At 38.5% G+C, this 21,763-nt stretch overlaps 1 protein-coding gene across 9 annotated transcripts in view; it reads right to left on the reverse strand.

The window, feature by feature from the left end:
• PHACTR2 (phosphatase and actin regulator 2) overlaps positions 1-21,763 on the reverse strand; it is a gene marked incomplete at its 3' end in the record, with an annotated part of 257,615 nt that overhangs the window by 4,960 nt on the left and 230,892 nt on the right. For 5 of the 9 annotated variants that reach the window (XM_082730791.1, XM_082730793.1, XM_082730792.1 and 2 more), the window contains 3 exons: positions 20,463-20,524; positions 17,499-17,636; positions 6,958-7,038 (listed from right to left, as the gene is read on the reverse strand). In XM_082730791.1, coding sequence (XP_082586917.1) covers positions 6,958-7,038; positions 17,499-17,636; positions 20,463-20,524 — 281 coding nt within the window. Of the gene's footprint in view, positions 1-6,957; positions 7,039-17,498; positions 17,637-20,462; positions 20,525-21,763 lie in introns of those variants that run through there. The other 4 variants (XM_082730790.1, XM_082730796.1, XM_082730797.1 and 1 more) reach the window with 1 other exon arrangement.

Below are 21,763 nucleotides of genomic sequence, written 5' to 3' on the forward strand. Positions count from 1 at the left end.
GCGCATTCATTCTGAAATACGAGAAGTTCAGCTTTTCCTCCTAAGAAGATCACCTGACAGAATGAGTTGGGCTTTAGGCTTTCAGTTGACGGAGCAATAGATAGATACACTGTGCCCCAAGGATGCTCAAACTTTTCAACCACTCTTATTTCAGAACTCTCCTGAGACTCAAATTTGAAGTTACCTATATTTTCTTATTATTAAAACTGGAATACATCTTTCTTAATTTCATACTGTTGAGAGGAAGTGAATGAGGGCGGAGCTACTTTAACATCCCAGAATTCAGGTAAAGATCATTCTTTTTTTTTTTTTTTTAAGATTTTTTTTTTTTTTTTTAAATTTATCAGAGAGAGAGAGGGGGAGAGAGTGAGCACAGGCAGACAGAATGGCAGGCAGAGGCAGAGGGAGAAGCAGGCTCCCTGCTGAGCAAGGAGCCCGATGTGGGACTCGATCCCAGGACGCTGGGACCATGACCTGAGCCGAAGGCAGCTGCTTAACCAACTGAGCCAGATTCCTCCACAAATTACTCCCCCTTCCTATAAAATCATTCAAATAACAGAACATAACAAATTACCCACAAAAGTAAAATGTTACTTTCGTATACATAGATACAGAAATCCTGAATCATTCATTTCTCATTTGAAAGGGTTTCATCGTCAAGGCATATGCACATTAAACAAATGAGCAATTTCTCCTAACCACAGCTCCTAGTTCTACCTGAAAAGCCAGATTACACACTGGATAGGCTTTTATGATTCCAAATACTGAGCCATATGCTTTCAATGCTGATTAAAGCGGCATTTTGCAGCTTTTTCAAGTTTCTATCCAGGTTCATGAGGCACCCATAGAAGGGAGCAGCCTTGCAGAAGAAGCCTTCTTATTCCTCTGTGGAACACCCTGTATTTTTCATTGAGGTCCCACATGTAATTCTTGTCATGTCACAATTTTTTTAAAGAGATTTTATTAGCAGAGAGAGAGAGAGGGAAAGAGAGAGCAAGCAGGAGCCTGGGCTTGGGGAGGGGGAAAGGGAAAGGGAGAAGCAGGCTCCTTGCTGAGCAGAGCGCCTGGAATCCCGACCAGAGCCAAAGGCAGAGGCTTAATCAACGGAGCCACCCAGGCGCCCCTGAAGTCACATTCTGATAAGTGTATCTAGAAGCTAAAAAGCAGTTTAGCTGTAAATCTACATGGAACAGTAATCACTGAAGATGGTATAGAACAAGCTATTAACTTTAAATACACACACCCACACCCACCCACATACCTCAACCACATTAAAGAAGCTGGAGTAGAGGGAAAAACCCCCCAAACTATAACCCCATTCTATAAGAAACTGTTAAGAGCTTTTGGATGTTATTTTCCAATTTTTTCCCCTATGTATCTGAATTTTTAAATAAAAGATATAAAAAGCTATCTATGGCTTTATCAGTATCCTGATTTTTCCACTTAATATGCCAGCGATCTCTTGAGACCCACTTTGATTCTAAGAGCATCAATTCAATGATTCTTTGCTTAATGTAACAAGTAAATAATTAATAAGCTAATAAAATTATAAACATGAAAGTACTACACTGCAGACTCTATTCTTGCTTACAAATTCAAAGTTTACTTTTATAAAAGTAATATTCTCTCTTGATTATAAATCTAACCCATCTGGACACTTAAAAAAAATTCTGGAAAACAGAGACTATCCTGAAGATTACAATGACCCTTCATCTTACTGCTCAGCTATAACCATTTTCCAAATGTAGTTTTTAAGTAAAATTTGACCTTTCATACAATTTTTCTTTCTAATTTAGAGAATCATCTTAAGTTGTAGAAATGCCATTTACTATGGAAAGGGAAGTGGCTTTATTTTGCCATAGTGGTCTCCTCCCAGAATGCAATAATCCTATTAAGTAACACAGTGCCCTTCAAATGGTCTTCTGGATTTTTGAATGGTGGGCTGGGTGGGCAGCTGCTGGTGGCAGAAAACACAGGATGTGGCTGGACAGGCACTGAGTGTTCTAAGAAGCTGGGGTTAGAGCTTGGAACCTCTCATGCCGCAGGATGAAGTCTCATGGACACCACTAGTCCTCACCCCTGTTACGTGGCCCCAGAATGCATTGCAATGTCGGAGAGCTAGCTAAAAGATGCTGGGAAAGACCAGGGGAATCAGATGAAAAGGGTGGATTGCTATAATTCTTTACTGCGCCAGATCGAACATGTCACAGAATATATCCCATGCTGGAGGTTTCCCATGTGTCTTCTGAATACACCAGTAACGAGAATGTCACAATTAATTTTAGTGCTGGCACATTATTTAAGAAAAGCTAGCATGATGGGATCCTCATTTACAGAAAGATAACTTAGGGAATGGAACCTTTATTTTTCTTTTAAATATCTGTTTCTGATAATAAATTCTTGTACCTCAAAAACTCATAGAGTGGAAAGCCGCCTTTTCATGCCTGCCCCTAACCACCAATTCTCCTCCCCAGAGGCAACCAACGTTGTGCATCTCTCCAGAGATACAGACACATGGGAAGATCTTTCTTCCCATGGGAATGGATCTTTTCCAGTGTCGACTGATACACTGCTGTGTGGAAGATTATCTCTGGATAAAGAGATGTCTGGGCAGAAGGCGCAGGATTGCCTCAACCTTTCTATGAACAACCTAAATCCCGCAGGGAGTTAACAGATTTAGGTTCTGAATGGCAGGCTTACGTGATATACAGAGATAATGTTTGGCACTAATAAGAAGAGCTAATAAGTGAGCTGCTCTCTATCTAGATGGCATTTAAAGGGTTAAGTAATGATCCACAACCTGTATATTCCCTTCCAGGGTGCCTGGTGCTAAGAGCAACAATATCTTCTCCATAAACAATTTTCTAAATGTAAAACATTACCATATTTTGGTATTATTTTGATTAGACTCAACAATGTTTACCAAAACTTTATCTTCTTAAAAGAAATCCTGAAAACAATTTGAAAATCACAAGCACGATTTTTACAAGTCAGAGCCAAAAGATTTCTCTACTGGAATGCAACTCTAATGATGTATTACAAATTAATGGACAAATAGCAGCAGACATTGGCTTTGCTGCCAGGTTTTGAAGAGTACTTAAGCAAGGCATATTTATCTCAGTTATATGAATATTTAATTTTTCCTTATCTGGATAGACATTTTAAAGAGTGGTAATCAATACATTTTTTGGAAAACTTTGAAAGCTTACCCTTGTTACAAAAAAAAAAAGGATATAATTTTCTCTTAAAATGCAGCTCATCCCTATTTACATCTATTAATATTTACTTAAACAATAAAGATATCAATAGACTTTTATAGTATACAGCAAGTATACTCTTTAAATTTCTGTAGATGAGTAAATACAGAAAAATAGCCAATGGAATTTTGAAGGTGAAAAAAATGCCCTACCAGATAAAAAAACACACTACAAATCTATTCTAATTGAACAGTGTGACACAGTGCAATGACAGGAAACAGATCACTAGAGCATAATAAAGAATCCAGTAACTGATCCATGTGCATATGAGAAGAATTTCACATCAAGGCGGAAATAAATGGGGCAACTGACTACTGATTCCTTTCTTTATTTTTGTTCAAGTTTATATTAAAATTCTAGTTAGTCAACATATAGTGTAATATTGGTTTCAGGAGCAGAATTTAATGAGTTATCACTTGCTCATAACATATGCCTTCCTTGATGCCCATCACCCATCTAGCCCATCCCCCACCCACCTCCTTCCATCAACTCTGTCCGTTCTCTATAGTTCAGTCTCTTAAAAGCCTCCCTCGTTCTTTTTTCCCCTTCCCCTATGTTCATGTGTTTTGTTTCTTAAATTCTACTATGAGTGAAATCACATGGTATTTGTCTTTCTCTAACTGACTTGTTTTGCTTAGCATAATACTATGCTCTCGCTCCATCCATGTTTCACTTAGCGTAATACACTCTAGCTCCACCCATGTGATTGCAAATGGCAAGACTTCATTCTTTTTGATGGCTGAATAATATTCCATTGTAGACATCTGCCACATCTCATTTATCCATTCATCCTAACTATTGATTTAGAATAAAGTAAAGTTAGTTTACTCTCTTAAATCACCCACACAAATAAAATGCTCAATGGATGAAAGATCTAAGTGCTAAAAAAAAAAGGCATATATAAAAATTGAAGAGAATAGATTTATAACCTTGGTCTTCCTCCGTAAGACACAAAACAATGAAGTAAAAGTAACAATATAGACACATTTGAATGTGCAAAAATTTAAACAAAAGACCATACAAAAAAGTTAAAACATTAAGAACAAATTGAGGAAAAGTATGGTGACATATGTAATAAAGAGCAAATATCCACAACATCTAAGGAGTTTTTACTAATTCATGTGAAAAAGACAACCCAAAAGAAAACTGGTCAAGGTAAATCAAAAATTAAAAATAAATGGTCAGTAAAGAAATGTAAAGATGCTCAACCTTATAGAAATCAATGTTCAGTTTTTAGACTACAGACCCCTCACCACCACCACCACCACCATCCTGTCCCACCAGTGCTAAAGAGGTGATACACAAGGCATGCTCATAAACTGCAAGTCACAGAATAGCATCTTTTAAAATATAAAAAACATAAATCCAGTGACCTGGTGAATCCACTCATGTTACTAGAACAGAAACACTGGCATGTGTGCACAAAGATATCTATATATTTTAATGATATTTAAAAAAATTTATTTATATGCATATATTTATATATAATAAATATTTATTTATTAACTTGACACACACACACACACAGAGTATACATGCAGAGTGAGTGGAAGGCAGGGGGAGAGGGAGCAGTCTTCCCAGCTGAGCAGGGAGCCCAATACGGGGCTCTATCCCAGGGTTCTGGGATCATGACCTGAGCCAAAAGCAGATGCTTAACTGACTGAGCCACCGGTGTCGCCACAAAGACATATTTATAAAGAAAGTCAAGTCACTATTTTACTAATGAAACACTGAAAATTCCGTAACATTTATCAATAGAATAATTGATCAATAACATGTTATATTATCTATAGAATGCCACAAAGTCATTCAAGTGAAAGATAGACACTTATATGGAAAAATTTTCTAGATGCTGTTTTGTGTGTGACTCAGAGTGTACATAAAGGCACATGTGTACATACATGTAGATCATATATATACATCTACATGTTTGTAAATACACAGGAAAATGTCTACTAGGATCTACACTGAACTTTAACTAGTGATTACCTGTGAGAACAGAAATGAAGTTGAGAAAGGAGTGAGTGAAGGGAGTTTTCATTTTTATTTGACGGCTTTTTGCACTGTCTGAATGCTTAATTAGAATATATGGTTTGTGCCCATAACAAATATAGATGCAAAAAATAAATGACCTTTACTCTCCTTGCAACCTTTTCTTTTTCACTTGTTCATAATATACGACAGAAGAGAAAGAAACTCTTTCCGTAAAAATGTTTATTTTTCATAAACTGGAACTTCCATAGAAATGTATTTTTTAAAAATTTGATTTTTTTCTATTTTTGTTTATTCTTCCAATGTTATCAAATGATAATTAGGTAATCAGATACTATGAATTCTAGGAAAACTATGCAGAAGTCAAATGATCCTGAATTATAAAGAGTAGGTTGAGTGCAGTCACTCTATCTCAGGGGTCAGGACTCAAAGGCACGAACACGTGCATGTTATCTGTTCAGTTACCTGGAAGTCCCAGCCAACTCAATGTCACCATAAATATTCAGCCACCTTATTATGATCAACTTTACTGGAGATGTGGGACCACAGGTGTCAAATATCAACAATGAACTTTTTGTGACCCCGCAAGTGGAAGGGAGAAAAGGAGCAAACAGTAGGTCTGGCTTGATCTGTCCACGTGACTGGTCCAAGAGTCGATTAGGATTAGAAGCAGACCTCAAATAGAGAAAAATCCTATACATCCAGATGGCTAAGAGCCCTGAATGCATTTACAAATAAACATGATATAAGAGGAAGCAAGACAAATACAACTCCTCCAGAAGAAAGGGGGGTTTCTTCTGCGTGCCAAACATTATCACAGGAGCAAGGAGGTCTCTACCAACTTCAGCGCAGGGACTTGCTATTAAATGATGAAGCTATACCATTACTTCCTTTATCATAGGACATACTCCAATGAGCATGGAACAACACCGCCACCAACAGGAACCAGCGCAGAGAGAGTAGCACTAGAGCATATGCCTAGCTGAGGCTGTTTCAAGCCTAGGGAATCAGTATTTGCTTTCCTGAAAGACCTACTGTGGTCTTCTTCATGTAATCATTCATCCTGGTATGCTTGTTAGCAATTTAATTTTTCAAGATTTAATTGGCATGCACATTTTTAGGAACATACATGTTATAAAAAATCAAAGCACATAAACCCATTATAGAGAAAGAAACAGAACACCTGTGAAGAGGGGGGTGGTCAGACTACATGATCACGCAGGTCCCTTCCAGTTTTAGCACAAGAATAAACTGAAACCCAAGGGTACTAGGAGGAAAAAAGGTAGGGTTGCTGTAACCTTCTGCAGGAGCAGTAAAAATTAGATTCCTAGTCTAAGTTAGGTCTTCTGAAAATTGAGTTTCTATATTCTCTAAGTTATGTCTATGGTGAGCCCAAAGCAGACACATAGGTGCCCATAGTGGCTCTCACCAGCATCTGTTCTGAGCATAAAACTTCAACTGAGCCTCTTCAAGAGCAGAATGAATGATTCTAATGCTCATCTCCTGGCCCAGAAAATAAGCCTAAGGAAGAAACCAGAACATAGCCCTTTGGAATGATTCAGACTTCTGTGAAAGAAAGAAAAAAAAAAGACTTAATTTTAAAAATGTTCATTAGATGGTGTTATGCTCATCTGTCTTTAAAAAAAAATTCTTTTGATTGTGGTAAAATACACATAACATAAAATATGCCAAACCTCATTTTGCCCACCTACCTTGTAAACTGTCGACTCTCTTCATGAACTTCCATTTCTGTGCTTTTAAATTCATTTAGTTCTTTCCTTATTGCTGCCTAAATAAGGAAAAAAAAAAAAAGATAAACAAAGTTGTTGCTTAGGTCACATAATTCCTCAGCCTATATACACCATCAACAAAGCAGACATTCTTCTAAGAAATGTCTTGCAAAAAGAGAGTCCTAATTTCTATTAGGTAAAGGTAAGATAAATGTAATATCATACCAAAACCAGGGCAGATTTCCTTGAAGTGTCATTGACGAGGAGGAGAGGAAGAAGGCCTTTGCTAAACCCATCCTGGGGCCTGGTCTGAGTCACATACATCCCCCACCTTTGAGGACCACAAGAATAGCCAGGTCACAAGATTTTCTTCCTTCCTTCCTCCCTTCCTTCTTTCTTTCCTTCCTCATCTGACACCACAATGAGTATGTCTGTGCTACGGGAAAGCACCTTTATTTTTTTAAGATTTTATTTATTTATTTGAGAGAGCGAGAGCACAAGCAGGGGGAGCAGTTGAAGGAGAGGGAGAAGCAGGTTCCCTGCTCGCAGGGAGCCTGATGTGGGGCGCCATGCAGGGCTTGATTCCAGGACACTGGGATCATGACCTGAGCCGAAGGCAGACACTTAATCATCTGAGCCACCCAGGCACCCCAAGATTTTCTGAGAAACAGCATCATTTTCCTATGAAAGTTCTGCATTTCATACCACCCACAACAACATGGCTTTGACCAACTGCCATAGAACTACTGAGAAGGCAGTTGCTTATTTATTCTTTAATATTGAAAATTCAGACAATCAGAATGAAAAATTTCAGCACAGCACTTAAAGCCACTCAAAGAAAATGTACTAATCGGATGTGATTACTATTACCACATAGCAAACACATAACCCATGTCACATAGATGCTGGGGTTTGAAGAGATGCTTATGTCCCTTAGGTTGAAAAACTGAGATAATCATCAAAACATTAACATCAGTTATCTATTAACAACGGTGACTGGATCACGGATGGTTTCTGGTTTCAACTTTGTGCTTATCTTTATTTCCTAATTTCTCCACTAAGCAGGTTCCCTCACATGAAGTAAAATTATTAATAAAAACATCCCCATAACCTAATCTCTGAGAGATGGACTCTTCAGCCCCAACTTCAAATAGTGCAAACCACAGAGAATGACTTTGCTGAGAGATAAGAAAATCTAGTTTGTGGTTGGAAAATGATGAATTTTAGAAAAAGGGAAAAGACAGAAGGAAGCCTTGAGGCTTCTCTCTGGCCTCCTCCCATCACTGACTGTCACTCTGCGATATACAAGCTTTCCCCCAACAGGCTTGTCTGGGTTAGATTTAAATCCTGCAGTCATACATTGCTCACATCTCCCTACTCGTATTCCTCAGCCTCTGTACTTTCTATGGGGAACCTGCGGTTGGAAACTGTGGCAATAATTCTTGCTACTAGGTTCTGAAAGAGATGAAGCAAGCAGAGAGACACTTGTGGTAAGACCATTCATCTTGTCTCACAAGGAAGAGCACAGTGAGGAAACTCTGTCGTACTCACTGTATATATTGATACCTAACCCCGGAGCCGAAAACAGTGAATACGCCCTATAATACAATCTCCAGTTAGCATCTATTGGAAAGACTTCCTTGAAATGAAGTTTTTTTAAATATGGGTAGTGCCAGAGAATCTTGTCTCCATGTTCATTTTAAATTTCTTCTCTGAATGTTAAGATGTCACTAGATACACTTGGTGTTGGAAGTCATGGGTTGCCACCTCACCTATGCCTTCAATAGCAGTGGGACCCTCAGTGAATTATTTTGCTCCAAAACCTGTTTTCCCCTCTGGAAAATGGGGATGAGGATTCCTCACAGTATTTTAAAGCTCCACTAAGAGCATACGTGAAAGTGCTTTGTACACTTACAGTGAACCTTCCGAAAGAAGAAATAGATTTTAGTTTATGATTGAGACTAACAATTCTTTCACTGTTATTTATAGAGTCTACTTTGGGCAAGAAGATAACATCACTGAAGGAGACTCAGACAAATAAGGCAAAGTCCTTATTCTCAATAGTAGGTTGGCTATCAATCTAAGAGTCTGACAAAAGTTAATGAAAGCATTCTTTTAGAACCAGTTGAGATACAGAATCTGCAAAAAAAAAAAAAAAAAGAGTACAGTATAGTTCATTTTCAATGGTGAACTATGTGCTAAACAGCCCTTACATTAGTAACACTGACAATTCATTTATGACGATATACATATGCATTTTTTCTGAGAAAGTTCAAGATTTTTGGGCCTATCCCACATGTTCATCTGCAATGTGACTTTGGCATTTCCTCATCAAGAGGTGGAGTCTGTTTCTCCAGCCTTGAATCTGGACAAGTCTTGCCATTGCTTTAAACAACACAGTACACCAGGGGTGAAGTTTAGCCAGTCTGGAATCTAGCTCTTAAGTGGCCTGGCATCTTTTGTTTCCATGTTAAAAAAAAATGTGACTACCCTCAGGAAACCACACTGTGAGAAAGCCAAGGTACAGGAAGAGGCCTATAAGGATGAGAAGCCATGGGGATGGAGAGAGAGGCCAAGGAGCAACAAGGCACAGATGTGCTGGTGAAGGAGCCATCTTGGAAGGGGCAAGCAAAGAAAGACGGTTAAGTCACTAGGAGTTGATAACCGGAACGCTGTATCCTCTTACAAATGATAAGACAGAGGCCTTGAGAGATCATGTCACTTGCTAGACATCAAATGGGTGTTAGGGACAAAGATGGGGCTCATACATAGGCCTTCTTACTTTAAGACCCACAGTCTTTTCACTGAAATGAGCTTCAGGGCCTAAGTCATCCAGATAATTGCCTCAGATCTCCATGTTGTGTGTGCTGGTTTGTAATTAGGAATAATGAGTCAGTTATAGGCAATGAATGCGATGTGAAATTATAGGGACTGGTTGTCTGAAAATATATATCAGCAAGATGTAACTACAGGCAATTAAAGAAAAGCAATACTCCTTTTAAAAGTTCACTGCAGGACTACCACAATTTTATTCCAAGAGTTGCTTCCTCTTACTATTTAAAGAGAAGGTCTCCTGGGGCACCTGGGAGGCTCAGTGAGTTAAACCTCTGCCTTCAGCTCAGGTCAAGATCCGAGGGTCCTGGGATCGAGCTCTGCATTGGGCTCCCTACTCAGCGGCGAGTCTGATTTCTCCCGCTTCTTCCGCCCCTCCCCTTCCACTCATGTTCTCTCTTGAAGGCTTTGCTCTCTCTCTAATAAATAAATAAATAACCTTTAAAAAATAAATAAAGAGGTTTCCTGAGAGGGTTATGAGAGGAAAAGGGTAATTAAAGATGCTTCATGTTCAGAAAATACAGGTACAATAATCTTAACTCCCTTCTATGCAAATGAGACCAGAGTTTAGGCCTAAGGACTCTTCCCATAAATGTAAATGGAACTGATTCTGTAGGAAGATATGGGACAGAAAGAGCCAGGCTGCTGTGGTGAGACTGGAGCCCGAATGGTGCTGAGCTGGACCAACATTAGTTAACCACTGAGCTGAAACCAGGTCTTTCTTTCTTTCTTTCTTTCTTTCTTTCTTTCTTTCTTTCTTTCTTAGTTATTTATTTGAGAGACAGCAAGTATGCACAAACATGCATCAGTGGCAGGAGGGGCAGAGCAAGAGGGAGAATCTGGAGCAGACTCCCCACCGAGTGTGGAGACTGACGCAGGGCTCCACCTCACGACCTTAAGACCAAGACCCGAGCCAAAACCGAGAGTTAGATGCTTAAGCGACTGAGTCACCCACGTGCCCCAGAAACCAGGTATTTCTAGGACTGAAACAAAACCAACACCCTGAGACTGAATACACAGCATTTTTGGTACCGTTGAGAATTACAAAGAAGAGAGAGGAAAGAAGAATAACTGAAATGAAGTTTAAAACTGACCAGTGATAACTGGTGTGAGAAGGTCTGCTTAATTCCCTCTAGTCGGCTCAGGGATCACCCTTGCCATAAGGAGCTGGTGATTTGTTGAAAATATGGACTCTGCTGCCTTCTCAAACAACGTGAGCTGTGAGGCCAAGATTAACTGGAGTTCCCTTATTTGATGTTTTTTTTGCTTATTTCTTTGATAAAAAAACTGATATGGAACAAGGGGGGAATTTTTTTTTAAAGACTGTATTTATTTATTTGAGAGAGAGATAGAGACAGTGCCAGTAGCGGAGGTGGGGAAAGGGAGAGAGAGAGGGAGACTCCCCACTGAGCAGGAAGCCGGCCTCTCAGGGCTTGATCCCAGGACTCAGAGATCACCCCCTGAGCCTAAGGCAGATGCTTAACTGACTGAGTGACCTAGGTGCCCTTGGAGGGAAGTTCTTGATTATTCATCAAGCTCAATACCATAGGTAAGTGTACTGTTCTTTGCTGCAGGACAACCAGGAACAGGCCAAGATTATGTCTGTATAGAATTAAAATCATCTGTCTTTGCTGCAACCTCGTCCTGTTTAGACAGTACATTCCTGAAAGGGTACTGTGTTCATATTTACGTCCCTGGTATAAGACAGTTCTTAATATATTAATAAAGAATTACTTCTTGAGTAACTTCTTGGACAAATCCATGTATCATCAGAATCTTCAATTCTTTCACTAGATAATTTTAGACTAGACTGTAAACTGAGGCTTCACGGCACAGTGAAAATCTCACCTGTGGGGAAGAAAGCTTAGATTATCAAGCTTGCCCATGGATGTAACACTGGTGAGCTCTACCATCTATTGATGAACTGGGACTTTATGGATACACTACCTAATTCCCAAGATGGATATAATTGGCTCTACCAGTGAGGAAACCAGAGTTAAATGATTCGGCCAAAGTTGCATCTTCCAAGTGGCCAAGTCAGGAATCATACCTTTATGTGCCCAGCTCCAAAGCCTGCCCTCCCCTTTCCACCATGGACAGAGCTTCCATAGCCTACCCAGGGGGATGACAACTGCTGGTGAGCTTCAGTCTTCAGGCCTCCTCTGGTCCTGTCTGTCCTATCATCTTAGGGCTCATTTTTCTACTTCAGCACAGATACAGACAGACATTATATCTTACTGTATGAGCATCTGTTTCTAGTGCTCTACTCAAATACATATATTCTAAGATTAAAAATGGTGTCTCAAAGGTGAATTAAGCTCAATCAAATTCACAATTAATGGGGGGGTAGACAAAAAACCCCTCACAATTAATAAGGCATTTCTCCCACCACTTCTTTCTCCTAATTTGAGCAATTTAATAAGACTATCAGATTTATGAGATTCCCTACAGTTATTTTCATAGAATGGGCATTGACTGGTTATTGACTGCCTCCTGATTTCTTCTCTTTATACTTGAATTGCAAAGATTTTTTTAAATGCAAAGTAGTTAGTATCTTAGTGGGGCTAAGACAGAGCACTAAGAAAAGAGAGAGAAGGGATGATGCCTTTAGGAGGCAGGAAGTTCAGTGTTTGAGAGCAGAGGTGGAAATACTTAGTTCCAATAATTTTTTTTTTCAATAATGGGATATACAGTTCAAAGTTATAAAAAGTAAAACTTTTTTAACATGAAAGTTAAATCACAGATTTTTATACTTAATTGGTATAAAATATATTACCTATGGACAGAATAAAATATATACTCACTCAATAAGATACTCTCTTTAACCTGATCATTAGGCATTATGAAGTATTTTTATGAAGCATTATGAAGATCTTTTAAAAAGCAACAAAAATCCAGATATACTTGTAATAATGATGATTAGCATGTATTATTTTCACTCTAAAATCACGACTGACAGTTTTAGTAACTCTAGGCAATAAGTAACATTTCATTATACTCCTCTTTTAACTTCTAGAGAGAACAAATAACTTTATTTTTTCTAGAGAAAACAAATAACTTTATTTCATTATACTCCTCTTTTAACTTCTTGAGAAAACAAATAAATATTTATTATAACAAATAATTTCATTTTTAGATAGAAAATAATATGCATTGCTGTGCATTATAATTGGTATTTCTTTTTGTATTTTTGAATATTCTGATTTTTGCCAACAAACATGAGTCACTCATGAATACACAATGTGCTTACATTAGTGGCATTTTAAACGGTTGCTTTTTTTCTATCTTTAAAAAGTATACAACATTCTTTTAATCTAAAAGAAATTATTCCTATTTTTCTTCGAGGAAAAAAAATTACATATAAATCCAGTTCTAAAAATACTGCCCTTTAGACTTTCACAAGTGTCAGGAGCACTGGGATAGACAATGTCACAAGGTATAAAATGAGCCTCAGATATGAGGAGGGAGGGGTTCTGGCCATGTTCTGGGGCTCAAAGTTTGCTCTGCAGGGGAGATGCCAGTCATGTGCCTTAAAAGTACTCTTGAACAGACACTAGGCCTACAGAAGAAAAACTGACCAAGTAGATCTCCCCTGCAGTTTAGAAGTCCAGCAGAAAAATCTATTTTTGTTTCAACACAAAGTTAAAAAGAAAAATCCTTTCCATTATAACTAAAGATGGAGGAGTTTAACCTTTCAACAACAGACATGAGTTAGAAACTATTTCTAGGGTATGGAAATTTAATCATCGAGACTCTCGTGGCTTGCATACTTTGCACCTGATGTGGTCTTTACTCATTTCCCTGGACACCCCCTACCTGCTTCTCAGAAGCTCAGCATTTGAATATCAAGCCAGCTGGGAATGGTGGATGTGGCAATTATATTTGTAAAAGATGGCAGCAATCACACCTCTAGCCCTCAAGTTCTTCTGCAGTATGACCCAGCTGATCCCTCACTAGGAGGCAGAGCTAACGCCCCTTGCGCTGAAGCTGGACTATTTGTATGACCCACTTAAAACTAAAAGAAAGTGGTGGAGTAAAGCTAGGTGTCTTCTGAACTGGGGTCAGATAGGGCCATAGAGCTTTCACCTTCATTTCTTGGGGCACTTGCTCCAGGGACAGCCAGCTACCATGTAAGCAGTCTGACCACTCCGAGGCCACTCTGCTGAAGAGGCCATGTGTAGGTGCTCTGGTGGACAGCCCCAACCAAGCCTAGCTTCTGAGCCATCCTCTCAAAAACACCAGACATGTAAAGAAGTCATCTGGGACCCTCCACAACAACCTCTTTGTCAGCTGAGGGACACTGAGTGACCACAGTCAACCTCACAAAAAGCAGAAGAATTGCCCAGCTGAGCCCTGACTAAATCCCCAACCCAGAAAAATCTGTAAGATAGAATAAAATGGTTGTCATTTTCAGCCACTAAGTTTTGGGAAGTTCACTACGCAGAAATGGTGACTGAACAGGGTCATCTAGTGGCCAATAAATGAGAGGTGAATAACCAAAAGCACACAACTAGGGGAGGAGAATGGAAGAAAACTTGTAAACAGTGTACACTATTTTTTTCTTCTTTTTTAAAAAAAATTTTTAAGTTTTTTTTTTCCTCAGTCAGTATAGTTTACTTTCTTATTGACAGAAAGAATAAATGAAGATGAAGCTCAAAGAAATGAAGTAAGCTGAGCAATGACATTGCCTTTGACCTTGAGGGCATTTGCTATGTTAAAAGTGGTGACTGAGGGCAGTCATTTTCATAGTGTGGTGAGATACTAAAGACCAGAGACGAAACCTGCCAAAGGTGGAAAGCCGCATGAATAACCCTCCCACCACAGAGAGGGGTTTCATGGCATAGCTCCAGTGAAGAGTATGCTAGAATGTCTGATCCCCAGAGGATAACAGATAATGTCATGCTGGTGCTTAGCAGGTGAGGCAGAATGAGATCTACCCTGAGAATATGAACCAGTAAGTAGCCCTCACATGGGTTTACAGCCTGGATTCCTAGCACTAAGGTGGTCCAAAATAACTCAACTTTATATTAAAATAGTATTAGATAAAACAGTCTTTACAACAGAAAGCATTTCTTGGGTAGAGTCTCATAATAAAGGCTTCATCAGGAAAATGTAATTATCCTAAACTTAAATACATCTATTGACACAAAACAGAATTATAAAGAGAAGGAAACATCCATATATGCAGTAGTAGAGGTAACACATCCTTCTCTTGGTCTGGGACCAAGCAGACAAAAAAGAAAAAAAAAAAAAAAAGGAAGGATACAAAAATCTGAATGAGACTCACAAATTTAAGTTTCAGACATATTTAAAACTCCATACCCCAGAACTGTAGAACGTACACTGTTTTTGAGGATATATGGGACATTTATAATTACTGACCACATACCTTTAAAATCCCAATATTTAAAGTCACACTACAGTCCACTTAAATCAGGATCTTTGGGGGTGGGACCCAGACCCAGGAATCACCATTTTTAAAGCTCCCCCACCCCCGCCCTTGAGAGCAATGTACAGCTAAGGTTGGGAACCACTGACATATGGCATCATTTATAGCCTTCAGTGGTTGTATCAGAAAATAAGAAAGGAAGAAGGTTAATGACTTATTTTTTAAAGCTTTTATTTATTCATTTGAGAGAGAACAGGGGTGGTGGTATGCGGGGAGGGATTTGCGGGAAGGGCAGAGAGAGAGGGAGAATCTGACTCCCAGCTGAGCCTGGGATACTGGGCTCAATCCCAGGATCCCAAGGTCAGGACCTGAGCTGAAGTCAGATGCTCCCACCTAGGTACCTCAGAAGGTTAATGATTTAAAGAGTTCACCTTAAGTTAGAAAAGAATGAACAAATGAAGCCAAGAAAATTAGGAGAAAGAGCAAATAGCAACCCAGGAAACATTAAAGATGATCCACAGAGCTCAAGGCATATCTTATATCTTCTAAAAACATCAGTTGTAACAATTTAAATGTGAAAAGCAAAACTATAAATGTTTTAGAAAACAGTCTAGCAGAATACACTTACAACTTTGGTATGAGAAGAATTTTTTCAAAGAAACAAAATCACAAGCCACAAAGAAAAGGTGGATAAATTCATTCCATTAAATTTAAGAAATTTCTTTGTGTCAAAAGATAACCATAAAAAGAATGAAATGCCATAAATTGGAAGATACATATGTATTTGCAATATATAAACTGGAATATATGAAGAACTCCTATGAATCAACAAGAAATTGACAACTCCCCCCCCAAATAGACAAAAGGTACAGAAGTGGAACCTGAATGCCCAATGTGCATGAAAATATGCTCAACCTCATTAATAATTAATGAGAGGCAAAATATAAGTATAATGATGTTATTTCCTAACCACTGGGTTGTCATGTTAAAAAACAAACAAACAAACAATAAAAACGAAACAAAAAAAAAACTGACTATCACATGTTGGCAAGAATATTGGATGACGGGTAACCTTTGCTGTGGAAGGGTAAACCAGAGCGATCAGTTTGGAAAGCTGTTGACACTGCCTAATTTTTTTTTTAAAAGATTTTATTTATTTATTTGACAGACAGAGATTACAAGTAGGCAGAGAGGCAGTCAGAGAGAGGAGGAAGCAGGCTCCCTGCTGAGCAGAGAGCCCGATGTGGGGCTCGATCCCAGGACGCTGGGATCATGACCTGAGCTGAAGGCAGAGGCTTTAACCCACTGAGCCACCCAGGCGCCCCGACACTGCCTAATTTTGCTGAATACTCCTATATTGTAGTTTTTCTGGACTGTGAGCTATGATATATATTATATATCTATATAATATATACTTATATTATATAAAAGATATAAAATAAGTATATATTATATAGATATAAAATAAGTATATATTATATAGATATATAATATATATCAATAATATAATATAATATAATATAATATAATATAATATATTATATTATTGGTAAGCCATGGCCCACAGGACAAATCTAGCCCACCATTTGTTTTTGTAAATGAAGTTTTATTGGAACACATGTCCATCCATTCATTTATATACTGCCTATGGCTGTTTTCATACTCTAATGGCAGAGCTGAGCTATTGCAACAAAGACAGTATGGATCACAAACACAAAGCCTAAAATATTTATTCTGGCCATTTATAGAAAAAGTGTGCTGGCCTTAATATAGATCAATACCTTTTTCACTGTTAATATATCCCTTTATATTATTCATTACTATCTTTAAAATTTTTATTTTAAGTAGGCTCCATGCCCAACATGGGGCTTGAACTCATGACCCTGAGATCAAGAGTCAAATGCTCTACCAACTGAACCAGCCAGATACCCCTTAACATATCCTTTTAAAATGATAACTTGCATAAATTATATTTTTCAAAGGTAAGGATAAATCATGGCTGTAGGACCACCCCACCCTCAATCCAGGCACGAATGCAGACAGGTCACATGGTAACTGAGAATGAATTTTTCCGAGACTTACCTGAAAGAACCTCAATGATATTACTAAATATACCACTTAAGTGGCTTAAATAACCAAGGCAGGAAATTGTGGACCTATCTGGTACTATCTAGCCTCGTGGGAGGACTGTGTGTGTGTATATGGGGGGAGGAAGGGTAAGTGGATACTGGAAGCTTCAAGAAAAGCAATAAAATCATGAACAAATAAAATCATGGCTAAAACCACAAGGGCTCTTGCCTTGTCTGCAGGTGTTAACCTGGCCCAGGGCTTGTCTGCCCGGCGATCGTAGTCGGGAGAATCGGTGACTTCTACATACTCATTAAACCGCAGGATCCTTCGAGCTTGTAGCTCTGCCACTGTGGGTCTCAGGCTGAGCTGCAGGGGGATAGGGAAAAGAAAGGACAAGTTTAGGAAACCATTTACAGCCTCATGGTGGCAAGTTTTCTATAGAGAACTTCAAAGTTATGGTTAAATAAGGTCACTTTCAGATATCCAAAAGGAAAAAAAAAGGCAGCAGCATCTTGGGAGTTTCTAATGAGAACCCGAAAGCAGTGTGCCCTAATTCTGAGACTATAAAAATCATCATTGTTAGATAGGTCACAGGCTTTGGCAGCCATCTGTGTTATGCTATTTTCCGCACCTTGCCTGGCATAAAGACACCTGTCATCTCTGACACAAGGAGCACGAAGCAACACAGACACAATAGCAATCCAGATAGAGGCTAGCTGGTATGGAGTCTGAATCATCCAGACAAAAGTACTCTTAAAACTTCTAGAAATGAGATCTCTGCTCCTATTATATTAAACTCCTATATTCAGAAACGCACAAAGTTATGACAAAGAAACGGTCCAGCGAAGGCTGTGCTTACAGCAGTCTTCTGGATGAGACTAGGGACCTATGCCCAGATTTGACTTTACCCTTGCTTGCTGCAGAAGTTGCTGTGCAGAAATCAGCAGGGGCATGGAGGAGGACATTCACTGGGCCAGAACTGCTTAAAACAGGCTGGGATGATTAAGGTACTTCTAATGACTTCGATCTCTCCTGTGGTCTTTGTCAAATTCAAGTTCATAGTTTATTTAATTCACTCAGCCCTGTGTATTTGCTCTCCTTTCCCAAGACCAAGAATAGGAGATGGTTCTGAGAGACTGGAGAGTCCTGACCCTGCTGACAGGCATTATCTACTCTCTTCTCCTGAGGTTCATGCTTCTGTGGCCTCTCTCGGTCTGAAGATGTCACAGACCCAGGCCTCTGTTGTACCCATGGGTCCATTCCCAGTACCTTTTCTATCTGTATCTGTACTTGCATATAGCCGGCCCATGCACTATCTAAGTGGTCCTCTTTGGAGGGGTTCCTCATTTGCAAAGACTCACTTTAAAAAAAAAAAAAATTAAGTACTCTGACACACAAAAATGATGTTTTTGTGGTAAAACAAAACAAAACAAAAAAAACCCTTTTCTGAGCCTCAGTTTCCTCTTGGGTAAAATGAGAGGCTGACCTGGGTCAATACTCTAACATTCAAGTCCCTCATGGACTCTTAGAAAGCCTGTATCTATACTCTGAGCTCACTTGAGCTGGGATATGGCAATGGCGGCTCCTTCTAGCTTCATAAAGCCCTGGTAGGCAAGGGACAGAGGGAGGAATGATCTAAGTGGCTCTCTTCTACTCTCACTTGTTGTCTAATCTCTACTGCTAGATTCTTACTGCTTCTCTAGGGCAGGCGGGGCTAAGGAAGTAGAGAAATGACTGCCTCTGGGAAGTGCCCAAAGACAGGTGACCAGAGACCACAGAAGTTCTTCCTCCACTCTTGCCATTTAGGACTGTGCTATTAGTGCTATGGAATGTCCTGGATCTATGGCAGAGAGTTCTGTAGAGTGGAGGCCAATGGGACTCAGGGGTTAGGGGTAAGGGATCAGGGTGGGTTCTGTTGCCTCCTGGCAAGGCTCAACTGGATGCCGAAAAAATGAGGAGAGGCTATTGCTTATCCGTAGCCAGTAACTTGGCAGCCATAGAATGTTAGAAGAGCTGCCTCTAGCAATTCAGTTTACAGAATCTTTCTCAGCTTAATCATTACTTGTCATTTAGAGTCTTTGGAAAAGAAAAACGAAAAGACGAATTAAGAATCTTTTCCCCTAAAAATCAAAACCAAAAACTCTCAAAATACAATCTTCAACTTTTCCATGAGAACGGGGTTTCTTCTCCCTGCCTCAGAATGCCTTTGTTGTGGCCTCCCCAGCCAGCCCAGATAAATGTGGGTCAGGTCACATGCCTCCCCGCAGATGTCATATTCTACTCATCCTGCCTTAACAAGGTGTGAAAGGTATATCTGAAGAATTACTGAAAACAGATTTATAATGAAATATCAACTCTGATAGGTCTTAATTTTTCCGAAGACTATTATTATTTTAACACTTACAGAAAAAAGTGATGGCCCAGGTATCAGATTTATATATATATTTTTAAAGATTTTATTTATTTATTCATGAGACAAAGAGAATGAGAGAGAGAGAGGCAGAGGCAGAGGGAGAAGCAGGTTCCCTGCTAATCACGGAGCCTGATACAGGACTCAGTCCCGGGACCCCAGGATCATGATCTGGGCTGAAGGCAGCTGCTTAACCGACTGAGCCACCCAGATGCCCTCAGACTTGTATTTTCATGAATGGGTAAAAACAATGGAGTCTTGGAGGTGAGCTACTTGTCAATGTGGGTAGCACTGCAGCAGGCAGGTTGGGTGATCAAGTTCACTTAATTACTGACCCAGCTCACATGGAATAGTGGCAGATTTCTAATTTTATATTTATTTAATATTTCCAAAACTGCATAGAAAACATGAGCATTTTTAAAAACTATATTGAGATTTTAACAATGGTTATCTCTGAATAAAAGACATTTGTGTGATTTCCTTTTCGTTTTTGTTCCTTTCTGCACTTAAAAAAAATCACATAGCTTATATGTTATTTTCATAATCAGTAAATGTAATTTGAAAAATATTATTGCTAGCTTTTCAAAATTAGCATAGCATGCAATTATAAATATAATTAATATCATATGCATTACATTGATTTTAATGTCTATGACTGGTTACTGGCTAATAGGAATAATTATTCCTCAATGTTAGATTTAAAGTTAAAGAGCTGATTTGCATTTAAATAATGAAGTAGATCCTAAAACACACACGCTTACTAACAATCATAGTTTCATTACCTTTCTACTGAGTCTGCGCTTAAGTTCCATTTTTGCTTCTTGTTCTTCTTCTTCATTCTTTTCTGTTTATTAATGGGGATGGGAGAGGAAAGGCATGAAGACTTAGTTACTATGAATAATTTTATAATCAGAAAAATAGATCAGGCCACAATTATTTGACTTAGATAGTGACCAAACACTCCACCATCTTTAAAAAGTTGTCAAAATATTTTGCAGAGAAATTGCTCATTAATTTGTGTGTGTGTGTATATATATATACACAACATATAATATACATAATATACACTATATACATAATATACACTATATGTAATATACATATTACAAGTTATATAAGTTTTATATATATAAGTATATATAAAAAGTTTATATATATATAAACTTTTTCTCCTTATGGGATTGGTTTCCTTACTAATTGTAAACCTTTTAGCTTCCTGACTTCATATTCTATTCTGAAAAACATGACAGGTGCCCACAATCTGGTGAAAACCTTTCACTGCTGAACATCTCTTGGGCTTATAAGCACCATTTATCAGAATACAGATAAACATTTACTTCTGGATCTGGCCCTTACATGAAAATCTGAGACATATCAAAAGAGCAAATTAAAACCATCTGATGCATGTCTGAGTTCATTTCCATTCAAATCCAACCAAAGTACTTGATTTGTCTGCTTTGGTTTCCACAGAAGCAAAATGCAGTCATTTCTTTGGACTCTGCCTTCAAACCAGAATGTTCTGAATGAGGTTATTATGGTGTACTGTTGATGGAGATGATTTATTTTCTTGTGACTTTGACTTTCCAAAGTCATCTGTTTCTCTAGTGCTTTACCAAATGGTACAATTTAATGGCCAATTTAATGAATGCTGTCCAATGGATGGGATGAAGAGAAAAATGACCAGAAATTTTAAAGAAATAAACACCCCCTTCAGATTTTCATGGTTGCTTATTTGATGAACTTCTCTCTGGTGCTTCCAGCAGCTCATCGTTTGTTCAATAAGTGAGGACAGATTTTCACTATTTGGAAGCCAATGCTTACAAAAGACTATCTTTTAGAAGATGCTGTTACGAATTCTACTGAAGGAACATCATACTATCTAAAGGCTCAACCAAAAGTTTGAAAAAGAAAAGTTTCCTCTATGAAAAGGTAAATTTATTTTTAAAGTTCAAATAGACTTCTTACCACTAAGATAGTTTTTTTATCATGAATAAAGTATCAATATTCAGTATTTGTGCCAACTGTACTTGTTAACCAAACATGTTAAATTATCTATTAATTTTCCTTATTTGGACAGGGAAAA

Source organism: Mustela nivalis, assembly GCF_964662115.1.
Source record: "Mustela nivalis genome assembly, chromosome: 5".
In the NCBI taxonomy this organism is placed as follows: domain Eukaryota; kingdom Metazoa; phylum Chordata; class Mammalia; order Carnivora; family Mustelidae; genus Mustela; species Mustela nivalis.